We start from the raw sequence: 15,330 nt of genomic DNA, 5'->3' as shown, positions 1-15,330 counted from the left end.
AAGTAAATTGTTTTTAAATTTATTAGAATATAAGGGAAAATTCATATATCAGGGATTAGGGACTAAGCAGAACCGATTCAGAGGAATAGCAATTATGTATCTGGTATCCTCAATTGCTGACATGAAATTTATATTGATTGATCAATTATTAACGAATTTCGTGCTTCAGGCGGACGCTCCCCTTACTAAATAATGTAAATGTTATTACGATCAAACACAAAATATAGATTTATTTAATTATGTACATATTATTAAGTTTTAATCTGGAAAAAGCTAAACCTGCTCGAAAATATATCACACTGAAGGATATAACTGTTTGATATTGAAGCCATTAAACATTTGCCATTTGTGAATGTTGATTCTTTCCCACATTGCAAATGTTGCGTTTAACGTTTTGTTTTACACCAAATAGATACAAAAAATATTTTCTGATGCCTTTGGAAGAGAAAATGAAAAGAGTTCATGACACGTTATACTGCCCATGGTATAATTCGTAGATATATTACATCTAGAGTCGAGTGAAATGATGTATGTAGACATAAGTTATATGATTCAGCAGTGATTGCGTCATTAAACATAGTACATTGTGTAAGTTAATAATATCAGAACTAACATAACAAACCTAACTTAATCTAATCCAATATTACTTTAGCTAATATGTATAAAGTTTGGGTTAATGTAGAGAAGGGCGTCTTAAAGGAGCGAATAATTTTTGCTTCAAGAAATATTATAACTTCCACTGCAGCTTCAAACGTCACTGTCATAATGAACCTGACACCGAGAGGTAGGGTAACAGAATAATTGTGTAATTCAACGACCAACTTCGTAACTTCCCATACAAAAATAAAGATGAACTTCACCAAGAAATGTATGTCTGGTAGGGCATACGCTTGTCATCCCTGTTCAGTATGGTAGAATATAGATGTGGCCATGACAAACCTTGAGAAAGACTTTGGAGCCTGGAAAACGGTAAAGAGTTTTCCTTTCGTACTTCTATTGATGTTTGATATATTAGTAACTGTTACTGAGGAGCGGACTTCTTTAGATGGTCGAAAGTTCAGAGATGACAAGGAATAAGTTGCTAGGTTCTTGACAGGAAAGATAAGAGGAAGGTCAACACACCTACACAAGAACTATAGGTCTAACGAGAGTATATATAACAGGGGAGTAAACACAGTTGGTACAGGAAGAACATTTTTCTCGACTTGAATCAAAGGGAAGTGTGTTGACGATCGGCAGGACGTTAGTAAAACAAAACATAAACACTAACGCTCTTGCCTTTGCTTAGCTAAAGACGATTTAACTACAACATTAGATTCTTAAGATGATTCTGCCAACAGAAGTAGTGATGTATCTTACTGTCAGGTGAAGCAGCGGACCATCGATTCTACTGTAATATGGAAATTGTTGCGTTCCTGGGTATGGAGGGCTGTGAGTTGTGCTAAACATGGAGTGCTGTGACTTGTGTTGGGCATGGAGAGCTGTGAGTTGTGCTGGGCAATGGAGTGCTGTGACTTGTGTTGGGCATGGAGAGCTGTGAGTTGTGCTAAACATGGAGTGCTGTGACTTGTGTTGGGTATGGAGAGCTGTGAGTTGTGCTGGGCAATGGAGTGCTGTGACTTGTGTTGGGTATGGAGAGCTGTGAGTTGTGCTAAACATGGAGTGCTGTGACTTGTGTTGGGCATGGAGAGCTGTGAGTTGTGCTAAACATGGAGTGCTGTGACTTGTGTTGGGCATGGAGAGCTGTGAGTTGTGCTGGGCAATGGAGTGCTGTGACTTGTGTTGGGTATGGAGAGCTGTGAGTTGTGCTAAACATGAGTGCTGTGACTTGTGTTGGGTATGGAGAGCTGTGGTTGTGCTAAACATGGAGTGCTGTGACTTGTGTTGGGTATGGAGAGCTGTGAGGTTGTGGGCAATGGAGTGCTGTGACTTGTGTTGGGCATGGAGAGCTGAGCTAAACATGGAGTGCTGTGACTTGTGTTGGGGCATGGAGCTGTGAGTTGTGTTGGGCATGGAGCTGTGAGTTGTGCTAAACATGGAGTGCTGTGACTTGTGTTGGGCATGGAGAGCTGTGAGTTGTGCTGGGCAATGGAGTGCTGTGACTTGTGTTGGGCATGGAGAGCTGTGAGTTGTGCTAAACATGGAGTGCTGTGACTTGTGTTGGGTATGGAGAGCTGTGAGTTGTGCTGGGCAATGGAGTGCTGTGACTTGTGTTGGGTATGGAGAGCTGTGAGTTGTGCTAAACATGGAGTGCTGTGACTTGTGTTGGGCATGGAGAGCTGTGAGTTGTGCTAAACATGGAGTGCTGTGACTTGTGTTGGGCATGGAGAGCTGTGAGTTGTGCTGGGCAATGGAGTGCTGTGACTTGTGTTGGGTATGGAGAGCTGTGAGTTGTGCTGGGCAATGAGCACTGTGAGTCATGTTGAGCATGGAGTGTTGTGAGCTGTAAAATTGGCTCAATAAATCAGGGAGAAGGATCGGGGTGAAGCATGGTAACCTCACCTGGGCTGGAATGAACGCAGAATAAGACGGTGGACATATTTAAGCAGAATGCAAGACACAGCGATAAGAGAGATACTGCCTAACTATACTGTGTTTACCTCATATACTGTAACTCCCGCTACCACACAGGTATACATATGTTTGCATACTCGTATAACAGACTTCATAAAGTATTATTAATATTAAATGAGTCTCTTATCGTAATAATGTTTACATTCATAAAGTTAATCCTTGCATCCACTTTTTAAAGCTGTTGCAAAGTGACTTGATTACTGATACAAAAATGATCAATTGAGTCAGTAGTTATACACATTTACTCAAATATTTGTTCCTTCTAACTTTCCTTTTTCCACTACTTATCCCCCCTCTCCTCCATCCATCCCACCACATCTCTTGTGGTGATAGTGATGTGATAGTGCGTGTGACAGCGGCGTCAACAAGGGACAGGAACCATTATCACGTTCCGCAAAACTTTCCCAAAATATTTGTCATTTGGCTCAGGCCACAGCTTCACTCAGGCGATGTTTATTACCTCACGAAACAAGGAGTGGAGGATGACACATTCTGCCCTGTGGCTATCTCCTAACAAAATGTGTGTGTGTGTGTGTGTGTGTGTGTGTGTGTGTGATAATAATAATAATAATAATAATAATAATAATAATAATAATAATAATAATAATAATAATAAACGGTTTATTGAAAAAGTTCTGCAGCCCGAAGGTTGAAAATATACATTGGACATAAAGGACGTATTACATACATTGGTGGTTTAACAAAAGTCTTCATTAGAGAAAGAAAAAGGAACATACAGTGAACATACAGATTAATGTTTACAGTGGAGGTCACGTAGATCATGTGCGCTGAGGTGTTGAACAGCAGACACGTAGTGTAGCAACTCCCTCACAGATGGTGTTATGAGGGGCATCACGTGGTGTAGTAATTCCCTCACAGATGGTGTTATAAGGGGCATCACGTGTTGTAGTAACTCCCTCACAGATGGTGTTATGGGGGGCATCACGTGGTGTAGTAATTCCCTCACAGATGGTGTTATGAGGGGCATCACGTGGTGTAGTAATTCCCTCACAGATGGTGTTATAAGGGGCATCACGTGGTGTAGTAATTCCCTCACAGATGGTGTTATGAGGGGTATCACGTGGTGTAGTAATTCCCTCACAGATGGTGTTATGAGGAGCCTGACAATTTGTACTAATTCCCTCAGATGGTGTTATGAGGGACCTGACGTGGTGTAGTAATTCCCTCGCAGATGGTGTTATGAGTGACAGCACGTGGTGTAGTAATTGCCTCACAGGTGGCGTTATGAGGGGCATCACGTGGTGTAGTAATTCCCTCACAGATGGTGTTATGAGGGCCCTGATGTGGTGGGGTAATTCTCTCACAGATGGTGTTATGAGGGACCTCACGTGGTGTAGTAATTCCCTCACAGATGGTGTTATTGTCACTTCAAAGGGGCGGTTTCGCCAGTAGAGAGATGTCAGGGTAAGTGGTAGTAAAAAAACAAGCAGGTCCTGGGGAGTAAAATTGGTTACTCAGGACAAAGGGTAAAACCGGACCAGGGAAGGGTAGGTTTAAATGCATACTATACAAACAGTAGGAGCGTTAGAAATGAAATAGACTTGCTGAGAACTATTGTATGTACCGAGAATGTCGACGTCATAGCAATCGCCGAAACTTGGATGAATCTGACGAGCAAGAAGTTTTAATCAGAGTACCACATAGAATGGTACAACCTTTTGCACAAAGACAGGGAAGGTAGGCAGGGGGAGGGGTCGCACTCTTCGTCAGGGATACATTAAAATGTTGTATTAATAATTTAATAAAGGCTGAAATAGGAACCGAGTCTGTATGGGTAGAAATTGCAAATGGAAGAGAAAAACTAATTATAGGAGTGATTTACAGGCCCCCAAGTCTTGGGAAAGAAGCAGCTCAGCCCATATGGCAGGAAATGAGTAGGGCAGCAAAATATAACAACCTGTGCATTATGGGGGATTTCAACTTCAGAAATATTGACTGGGACAACATTGTAGGTGACTATGAATCTGAAGACTTCCTAGATGAAGTACAGGAAAAATTTTTTAAAACAACTAATTACATAACCTACTAGAGGTGACAAATATTACACCGAGTATTAACAAACAAAGAAAATATTATCAGAGATATCAAAGTAGGGGAAGAACTAGGGAACAGTGATCACAGAGAAATCAGGTTCACCCTAAATTGGGAAACGAAAAACAATGACAATATGGTCAGAGTCCCAGACTTTCGATGGGCCGATTATGAGGGGTTAAGAGAGTACCTAGGTGAGGTCGCCTGGGAACAGTCAGGTCAGTCCCCGGTAGGATCGGGTGAGGTATTTAAAACCTGCAAAATGAAAATAAACATTTATCTATGCACGTTTGACGTAACGCTCCATTGACTCCTTGAAAAACAAATGCCCTTCTTCCAAAACTAGCATCTTCATATTTCAGCACTAAAACACTTCAAATAAACAAGATTTTATAGAAAAAGCACTCTAGTTTCCAAATAATTTAGCAATAATCGTATATTAGTTGGTTTGGTACTGTAAATCAATGTCTTTTCAACACATCTGAAAAAAAACCACTTGCCATTACGTGGTACCTGCGGGTCCCTCGGACTAAGATTGGGGAGAGGAGGGGTTCTGTGTTACCTCAAACGAATGTCAGTGACAATGAGCGAACATCAAAACACCTACACACGCATTCCCACTACAATTTTTCACTGTATTCTACTTTAAACCATAATATTTCGTCTAAATAATGCGAGGGAACCACAGTTGCACCTTGAGTACCATGGAGTGACACTGGACTCAGGGTCTCTGCTGTTAGGCCTTGAATTAGAAGCGACGTACAACACACCTTCACTCTGGGAAAGCATGAGGCAGACTGATTGCATACAGGACCTCAAGCACCAAGATCGCTCAGCAGATACATACGAGCATCAACAAGCTAAATGTTGTTCGGCGAGGGTATTTCTGAACCCCACATTACCTATCTAGAGCAAAATAGGCAAATCATGCCATGGCTCTCCCACGTGTCTGGAACAACCTCAAAGGCACTGTCACCTGGGCCTCATTTTCTGTTTTGGCTCTGAATACTAAACTCCTGGAACATATAAGTAAAATAGTCACCACACGCTGATGCATTAGCAAATGCCGAAAAAAAATATGCATCTCTTAAAATCAATGTGATGGAAAATTTGTAGCGAAAGTGTTGGTAAAGGTGAACCACGGGTAAAATACAGTAAAGCATTTACTGTATATGTGAAATACTTTTTTAAATGTTGATGCTGAACTCCAGAAAGTTTGGGAGGGGCCAAGATAGATGAGCTGTATCTGGTTAATTAACGCAATTCTCCCAGGAAAATATACCTGTACTTGCTCTTCCTTCCACACTTTTTCTCACACAGCCCTTGGAGACCACCCTATATACATTTTTCAAGCATCAATTTTCTGAAAGAGTTTCCACCGTAATTCGTTCCCAGCTGGTGGGGAGAGTGTGTGCAGCGGACCCCAGGGGGGCTAATTAGGTTTATTTATCCTCAAATCTTTCTGAGTGAAACAAAGTGAATCCAAACTTTTTACAGGCATTGTATGAGTTATTTTTTCATCCACTTTGCTTATTAAATCAGTAAATTTATATAACAAGTTTTCATATACCTCTCCACCACCTCACACAAACACCACAAACTCACTACACAAACACTGTAGCTTTATATTAAGTTTAAACCAACTATTCTCCTTCTGTGCTCTGTCAAGGAGCCTCATAAACCTGACATTCGCCTTGTGTTTTTATTATATGTCCATACTACAATATACACACAAAGGCTGGGTACATTCTTCTTCATTGGACCTTAATAAGATATTTTGCTAGTAATCTGAACAAAGTCCATTATAGGTATTCAAGAAACAAAACTGTCATATTTTACAAAACTGGCTCACAAAAAAGGAACTGATTATGAAGCAGACAAACTGACTGAATGTTGCCGTCTATTATGGCGATCCTCTCCCCTGCATTAGGTTGGGGGGAAAAACCCTGATGTGTTAGTTTGTTTACATTATGACAGACTTTAATCTCATACACGATAAACTTAAATACATGAGTATATTATCAAGTTTCCCCTTTATTGTCGTCTAACTCCTTCACTGGGTCCCGTCTTAGTTCCCAACGCTAATTCTCCATCACTGGGACCCGTCATGTCCCCAACACTAATTCTCCATCACTGGGTCCCGTCTTGGTCCCAACACTAATTCTCCATCACTGGGTCCCGTCTTGGTTCCCAACACTAATTCTCCATCACTGGGTCCCGTCTTGGTTCCCAACACTAATTCTCCATCACTGGGTCCCGTCTTGGTCCCAACGCTAATTCTCCATCACTGGGTTCTGTCCTGGTCTCAACGCTAATTCTCCATCACTGGGTCCCGTCTTGGTTCCCAACGCTAATTCTCCATCACTGGGTCCCGTCTTGGTCCCAACGCTAATTCTCCATCACTGGGTTCTGTCCTGGTCCCAACGCTAATTCTCCATCACTGGGTCCCGTCTTGGTCCCAACGCTAATTCTCCATCACTGGGTCCCGTCTTGGTTCCCAACACTAATTCTCCATCACTGGGTCCCGTCTTGATCCCAACACTAATTCTCCATCACTGGGTTCTGTCCTGGTCCCAACGACAAATATTTGTCGTTTCAACGGCTGCTTCTAACGCTAATATGTCGACTAACCCGGCGAATGTGTTTCACGTGATACCACGTGGTGATCAGGTACGTGATTTCACAGGTCAGGATGATTACAGAATAACGTAATTCATCCGAGCATGCGAGGATACGATGCGCAACGTACATATTACGAATGATTATGATAAGAAAGCATTCGTTCGTTCCCATATCCCGCAGAATTCCTTTGCGAGTACGCACCTGAATGCGTATGGACTGGCGGACCCCAATTATGAGAAGTTTAAGCGGGCTCTAATTGGTATTTTTGAGTCTGGGTCCCACTTGGGCCAGCTGCAATGGATCTTTCGCTGGCTTGATCGTTTGGCACCGGTGGTTCACGCAAAAACCTCGATGGGGGCTGTCTAGATTGCTGGAGAGGTCAGACAGGATATGGAAGCAATCTTCCGCGGATTGCAGTGGAACGACAATGATGGTAAGATGGCCCCAGAAAGCGTGGAAAATTTAATAGAACTGGTTAGTTTTTTGTTGGCGGCTCGTCGACCCGTCTATGGTCGAGTCCAGGAAGTGTAATTTGTTCTGCCTACTGTTCTTGTGGATTACGGTAACAAACTGGCACCGAAGACGACTGGACCTCTGACAGCACGTAGTTCCCAGGCTACGACAACTACCCCGGTAGCGCCAATGCAGCCGTTAGGTCCGATCGCACCTCAACACCAGGGTTACAAGCATCGACGGTCTTTGAGATGTACCCATTGTAATAAGAGGAGTCATACAATTGATGATTGTTACCAGCTCCAGGGTGGTGGCATTAGAGTACCGGAGAGAACCCATCCCCCCACAGGCGCTAGGCAGAAGCAGGGAGCGCCCATGACGTACATGTAGGCGGTCAAGACTACAGTACGTCTCCACTTGGACAGAAATCAGGATCGTGGTGTGCATTCCATCGATCAGCATCTCACAGCACGGATGAGTGTGACATAATGATAAAGGCCAGGACTCTGGAGTACTCCGGTAACACAGCAAAGTAAAGTGGGTCGTTACCAATAAGAAGTCGGGGGAAGGCCAGCACCTGTCAAAGAACGAGGAAGGATAGGTACATTAGTGCCTACGTCCCACAACACTTCTGTGGCAGCCTCATTAATAGCGGCGTTCAGTAAAGTGGAAGTGTTGTCCGTACCGGTGAGAGTTGGAGATATCAGATTGGCTCTGGATATTGATACTGGTGCATAGGTAACACTTATTCTCATGTGCTAATTGTAAGATTAGAGGTTCTTGTCTTTTAGTCCCTGGTGTTGTTTCTCAGTTGATGTACTTTCATTTTCATCTTTCTGTGTATATAGTGTAAATATGTCTAATACTTAATATATTATAGCAGTTTCTAGTGTATTATAAATATTCCCGTTCTCCGTATGTCCTATAACATATGGGGCCCTGTCCTTGATCTTCTTACCCACGTGTTTTGATTGTTCCATTTCGTTTTCATTATTCACTTGTTTTGTCAAATGTTGTTTGAGTTATCTCTCCGTGAGCTACTTTTTTTTTTTAGTTTATCTATTGCTAATGAAGTTGGCCAATTTTATTATTGATCTTGCCTATTTAAATTCACATTCCCTCTCACATTAATAGTGATTCCAAAGCTTTTATCCCACCACTCCTTCTATATATGCTATGGATTGTATTTATTACGAATTTTATTGGTGATAGATTTTGAGTATGTATGTTCATTATGGAATTTAGACTAGCTGAGTTTGTTGAGGAACCTTCACTGGAAAAGCTACAAAAGAGTGAGCTGAAAAGGAATGATTATGTTTCTATTGCTGAATATTTTGCTCTGGAGTTCAAATCTTCGGCAAACTTGTCCGAAGTTCGAAGGATATTTATTGAGTGCTCAGTAGTTAAAGGTGTTCTCTCTTCGTCTGCATTAACATTATTGGATGTAAGTTCTGTTGGTGATGATAGTGCTGTGTTGATCTTGGTTACTTTGAAACAAGTGGACCCCATAGTGCCAAACGTCCTTCGAGCGAGTCCAGTCACTGTTGTCCAGTGTTCCTGTGTTACAAATCCCTGATTTTGAAAGGCACTTTTGTCTGCACATTGACCCCAGTGATAATGGAACCGGTGATGTATTACCACAAACTGGATCTGCTGATAACGTATTCCACCCTGTATGTTATTTATCTTCCAAACTCAAGAAACACCAGAAAAAATATCAACAACAGTTGAAAAAGAATTGTTTGCACTGATGATTGCTTTAGAAAAGTTTATTGTATATTTGTGTCATGCTGCTCACCCAGTGATTGTGTACAGCGATTACAACCTACTCAAATTTTTAGACAAGATGAAAATCGAGATCATAGACTAAATGCGATGGTCACTCATGTTGCAGCAATTTAATCTAGAAAGACGACACATAAAAGGGAAGGACAACCTTTTAGCTGACTGTATGTCCAGAGAGTAATTTGTGGTCAGTATATATACAGTACTCATTTTAGTAAAGTTAACCCAGTAATTTTATCTATGGTGGAAGGTGTGATGGCACTAGGTACCTTTGTACTGTTTGTTTGTGATATGTATTGTTGGAGGTTATATAGTATATTGTTGTATTGTAAATTATGTATTATTTGTGTCAATGTTTACGTCCTTGTAGTGAGTATTAAACAACCTGGCAACTCTATGAGGTTGGTTGGTAGGTCTCCCAGTAGCAGTCACTCACTCCCTACTTTGGCTTCTTGACGTGCTGTATTGACCTGCTCTGTATTGCACTGTATACACGTATCCGGTGTCTCTGAGGGTTTTGTGTTTGTGCTACAGGTGATCACCTCACAGTCAAGTTTATCCTTGCGTTTTCACATCAAGCACACATGGGCTCTTTGGATTTTACCGTTTGAGAAAAAATTAAGCTTTTTATTAAGGATGGGTGACAGTTAACTGTGTTTTAACTGTTAGAGAGAGTGTGTTAGAAAGTTTACTGAAGATTGAGACCATAGTCCTTTTTTTTCATAGGTTAACTAATTACTGCCATCGTGTTTAGAAGCTGCTCGGGAACCAGAGTGTTGGAGATACAGTATACTGCAGCAGGAGATCGTGTGACGGGAAAACTTGTAGGTGCTCCCTTCAATCAGGTAATACAAGACAATTTCCTTCAAAGAGAACGTGCTATGGTTTTGAGGTCTAGCAGAACCAACGCTTTAACAAAAGTATATGTGAATATTTTCTTCGGTTTAAGAATCGTTAAATATTTGCAGAACTAAATACAAATATTGGAGGTGATCTTTATCAGTCCAGCTGCACAGTCACTCAGTGTAGGATTTAATTCGAGCGGCGAAGGCAGCGGCGTATCCGAGCGAAAGTGAGACATTAAAGATGGATATGCTTAGATGAGCGTTAAGAAAAAGGTTTGAAATATATGAAATTCCTTGTCGATATATAGTATCCAGTACAAGAAAGAAAATCAAACAGGAACAGATGACTCACAGTGCACTTGACGGGTGAAGATGATATTAATATAAGATATAACAATAAGGATTATTAAGGATTAATCAGAAATATATGATTAATTCCTTGTTTACTGAAAATTTCGTTTTAGTATGATTACTGATTGTATTTTTCGTTTTATTGTTTTTAAGAATTATATGTTAGGTGAATATTAAGGATGCCCGTTGGTTTTTCCTACTCCTTAAGCCTGGAGAGAAAAAAGTTGTCTGGCCTCGAGAAAACTTCACGGTTCAGTGGTAAGGACTTTTTCCAGACACCAGCTGGCATTACCGCTGGCCTGAGATTATGCGTCTGCTGAGTGGATGGCATATCTAAGCACTACCCAGAGGATTGGGTCCAATACTATTAGGTGGTGGTGCAGCAGTGCTAGGTTCCTGCTGTTCCCTCCTCAGCTTCGCATATCTCCGAGTCTCGTCAACAGGCAGGAGACTACTTAACAAGGGAAGACGAAAATGAGAAGAAGAAGAAGGATTACAATAAGTCAGAGAAAAATCAAACAAGAACCGTTTTGAATATGAGTTCTCATTGGCTTGAAACTTTAAAAAAGCAAAACTAAATTCAGAGATTGCCAGGCTTGGCCAGTGAGGAAATACAGGCCTGTATTCTTTCCTGTCATTGAGTGCGTGTTACTGCTGATGTTTGAGTCACATCAAAGTTTACTTACAAATATTTCAGTTTAATCTAGGGACATCCTGTTAAGACAAGCTCTTTATTCTCCATCACTGAACGACTGATTTCTTGCCGCTGTAAATAACTTGACTTATTTCGTGAACTCAACCACTTGAGTGATGGAGATCACTCGCAGGTTAATCTTTGGTGTTTTGATTTTTGCCACAACACCGAAAGAGTTGGCATCAACAGTTTTCTGATAGGGTGTTTTTGTGTGTGTGTGTTGATTCAGATATTAAAGAGCGATGTATTTATTTCTGGTTCTGTAACCTGAAGTGGCCCAGACCTCACTTCAGGTCAACTGGTAAATCATGTGCCCCAAAATCAAGTGTTCACCTTCATTTATGTAGATAATTTACGCATTACAACCTCTAACCGTACACGTTTCTACTCTGCGCTGATATTTGAGAACTAGTACTCAGAAATATCCTCTTTATACCACGCCGACAAATGATCTCAAGTTGGCATGTCCATACAAAACACAAGTCGGCCTACAGGACAATAGTGCGCTCAATATTTGCAGACAATCAGGCCTCCAGTGATGTAGGTTATCAGCTCAGTTTTTTCCAGCTCTGTTTTGATTGCTTAGGTGTTGGTCTCTGATCTCTATGGTCTCGAATTTTTGCTCGAGACCTCACAATCTCAACCCATCGCCATCTTGAAGAATCAATCAGTTGCTACTCAATGGAGACATCACCTGATCTATTATCAACACGGAAGACATTGACCCACTCACAGACCCACTCACCGCGACCCAGAGTCAGCTGCAGACAGTGGGAGGGACGGCTGTGTCTGACGGCTCCGTGTTATATACGTTAACTCATGACTACATTTATAGGTATTTTTAGATGGCTTGGATCATCATTGTGCTGCTCCTAGTGTTTTGTGGCACTGTTGTGTTGACGAATAAGTCCACAGATGTTCTTAAGCCAGGTGCGCTCGTTGCACCCCTTGGACGCGTTCTCATTGTTGAAGACGTGGTGAATATAGAATATGAGTTGCACGGACTGCTCCAGCTTCCACGTCAGATGGAACCCATTGATGCTCAACTGCAGACAGCTTTGACTGTCCTTGATGATCTCTGTACGACTCCAAACACTTCGGCAATGGTTCAAAACTGTTGAGCTTCAGCTGCTTCGTCTCAGAACCCTTTGCAAGATTCCCGTCGCTGACGGAAACACTATTCCAGCGTCTCAGAATGACCTTGCAAAGAAAGTGCGTTTCCTCTATTCTTATGTTCTTATGTTATAATCAGAAACACCATCATCACCACACCACCACCATCACAACCATCATCACCACCACGACGCTCCCCATCATCACCACCGAACTCACTAGCATCACCACCATCATCACCACCACAATGACTATCACCATCATCTGCCAGGCCACTTTTTCACCAAACATTCATAGCCTCACACAATTTCCTCTTACGGACCACCGAGCTCCACTTATCACCTCCAGCCCTCACTATCTTGACATGTGACTATTCCCGCCCTCTCCACGCTCTCCCCTTTATTCCTCGCGTCTTTCCTCTCCCTCTCTCACTCCTTGTAGTCTTCCCCACCTCCTCCTCGCTCTTCTTCATCTCACATACTCTCTCACTCCTCTATTATTCTTCTTCTCCTCCTCCCCGCTGTCTCCCCTCACTCCCCACTGTCTCCAACCTCCCAGCTGTCTCCCTCCCCCCTGTCTCCCTCACTCCCCACGCTGTCTCCCTCCTCCCCACTATCTCCCCTCCCCACTGTCCCCCACTCCCCACTGTCTCCCCCCACCTATCTCCCCTCCTCCCTACTATCTCCCTCGCTCCCCCTTTGTCTCCCTCCTCCCCACCTGTCTCCCTCCTCCCCTTTGTCTCCCCTCCCCACTGTCTCCCCCCCTCCCCCCACCTGTCCCCTCCTCTCCCTGTCTCCCTCCTCCCCTGGTCTCCCTCACTCCCCTGCTGTCTCCCTCCTCCCCTCTGTCTCCCTCCTCCCTGCTGTCTTCCTCCTCCCCGCTGTCTCCTCACTCCCACTATCTCCCCACTCCCCGCTGTCTCCCCTCACTCCCCACTGTCTCCCCCACTCCCCTTTGTCTCCCTCCTCCCGCTGTCTCCCTCACCTCCTGCCTGTCTCCCCCCTCCCTGCTGTCTCCTCACTCCCCGCTGTCTCCCCCACTCACCGCTGTCTCCCCTCACTCCCCACTGTCTTCCTCCTCCCTGCTGTCTCCCCCACTCCCCCTTTCTCTTCCTCACTCCCTGCCTGTCTCCCTCCTCCCCACTGTCTCCCCCACTCCCCGCTGTCTTCCTCCTCCCCTGTCTCCCCCCACCCCACCCCTATCTCCCCACTCCCCCCGCTGTCTCCCTCACTCCCCTGTCCTCCCTCACTCCCCTGTCTCCCCCACTCCCCACTGTCTCCCTCACTCCCCTCTCCCTCCTCCCCACTGTCTCCCTCCTCCCCTTTCCCTCCTCCCTGCTGTCTTCCCCACTCCCCACTGTCTCCCCTCCTCCCCTATCTCCTCTCCCCTCTGTCTCCCTCACTCCCCTCTGTCTCCCTCACTCCCCTGCTGTCTTCCTCACTCCCACTCTGTCTCCTCCCCACTATCTCCCTCCTCCCCTCTGTCTCCCTCTCCACTCCCCTCTGTCTCCCTCCTCCTGCTGTCTTCCTCCTCCCCCTGTCTTCCCCTCACTCCCTGCTGTCTTCCTCCTCCCCCTGTCTCCCTCCTCCCCTTGTGTCTCCCCCCCCCTGTCTTCCCCACTCCCCTTCCTCCCTCCTCCCCACCCCTATCTCCCCCTCCCCCGCTGTCTTCCTCCTCCCCACTTCTCCCTCCTCCCCTGCTGTCTTCCCTCACTCCCCGCCTGTTCCCTCCTCCCTGCTGTCTTCCTCACTCCCCGCTGTCTTCCCTCCTCCCTGCTGTCTTCCTCCTCCCCGCTGTCTCCCTCACTCCCCACTATCTCCCTCACTTCCCCTTTGTCTCCCTCACTCCCCTGCTGTCTTCCTCACTCCCTGCTGTCTTCCTCCTCCCCACTGTCTCCCTCCTCCCCAGCTCTCCCTCCTCCCCTCTGTCTCCCTCCTCCCCGCTGTCTCCCTCCTCCCTGTCTTCCCCTCCTCCCCCTGTCTCCCCTCACTCCCCCACTATCCTCCCCTCCCCCTTTGTCTTCCTCCTCCCCACTGTCTCCCTCCTCCCTGCTGTCTTCCTCCTCCCTATCTCCCTCCTCCCCCCTTTGTCTTCCTCCTCCCCACCTGTCTCCCTCCTCCCTGCTGTCTTCCCTCACTCCCCGGTGTCTCCCTCACTCCCTGCTGTCTTCCCTCCTCCCCGCTGTCTCCCCTCACTCCCCCGCTGTCTCCCTCCTCCCTGCTGTCTCCCTCCTCCCCACTGTCTCCCTCACTCCCCTTTGTCTTCCTCACTCCTACTGTCTCCCTCACTCCCCTTTGTCTCCCTTCACTCCCTGCTGTCTTCCTACTCCCCACTCTGTCTTCCTCACTCCCCCTGTCTCCCTCTCCCCACTGTCTCCCTCACTCCCCCTCTGTCTCCCTCCTCCCCGCTGTCTTCCTCCTTCCCCCTTTGTCTTCCTCACTCCCCTGCTGTCTCCCTCACTCCCCCGCTGTCTTCCTCCTCCCCCACTGTCTCCCCACTCCCTGCTGTCTTCCTCCTCCCCACTATCTCCCTCCTCCCCTGCTGTCTTCCTCCTCCCCGCTGTCTCCCTCACTCCCTGCTGTCTCTCCCGTGTCTCCCTCACTCCCTGTCTTCCTCACTCCCCACTGTCTCCCTCCTCCCCTTCTGTCTCCCTCCTCCCCTGCTGTTCCTCCTCCCTTGTCTCCCTCCTCCCCTGCTGTCTTCCCTCCACTCCCCCTGTCTCCCTCACTCCCTGCTGTCTTCCTCCTCCCCGCTGCCCCTCCTCCCCTCTGTCTCCCTCCTCCCCACTGTCTCCCTCACTCCCCTGCTGTCCCTCCTCCCCCTTTGTCTTGTAGCCATGTT

General features: G+C 45.4%; 1 protein-coding gene across 1 annotated transcript; it reads right to left on the bottom strand.

The window, feature by feature from the left end:
* Window positions 1-1,311: 1,311 nt before the first annotated feature.
* LOC121853965 (mucin-12-like) lies at window positions 1,312-2,421 on the bottom strand. The gene has a single exon (XM_042348361.1). It carries the CDS (start codon window positions 2,419-2,421, stop codon window positions 1,312-1,314), a length of 1,110 nt encoding a protein of 369 aa, XP_042204295.1.
* Between the last annotated feature and the right edge of the window lie 12,909 nt (window positions 2,422-15,330).

The sequence above is a fragment of the Homarus americanus genome, unplaced genomic scaffold (assembly GCF_018991925.1).
Source record: "Homarus americanus isolate GMGI-L3 unplaced genomic scaffold, GMGI_Hamer_2.0 scaffold5440, whole genome shotgun sequence".
In the NCBI taxonomy this organism is placed as follows: Eukaryota; Metazoa; Arthropoda; class Malacostraca; order Decapoda; family Nephropidae; genus Homarus; species Homarus americanus.
Note: the sequence above shows the minus strand (reverse complement) of the source record. Positions and strands in the feature narration are given on the sequence as shown.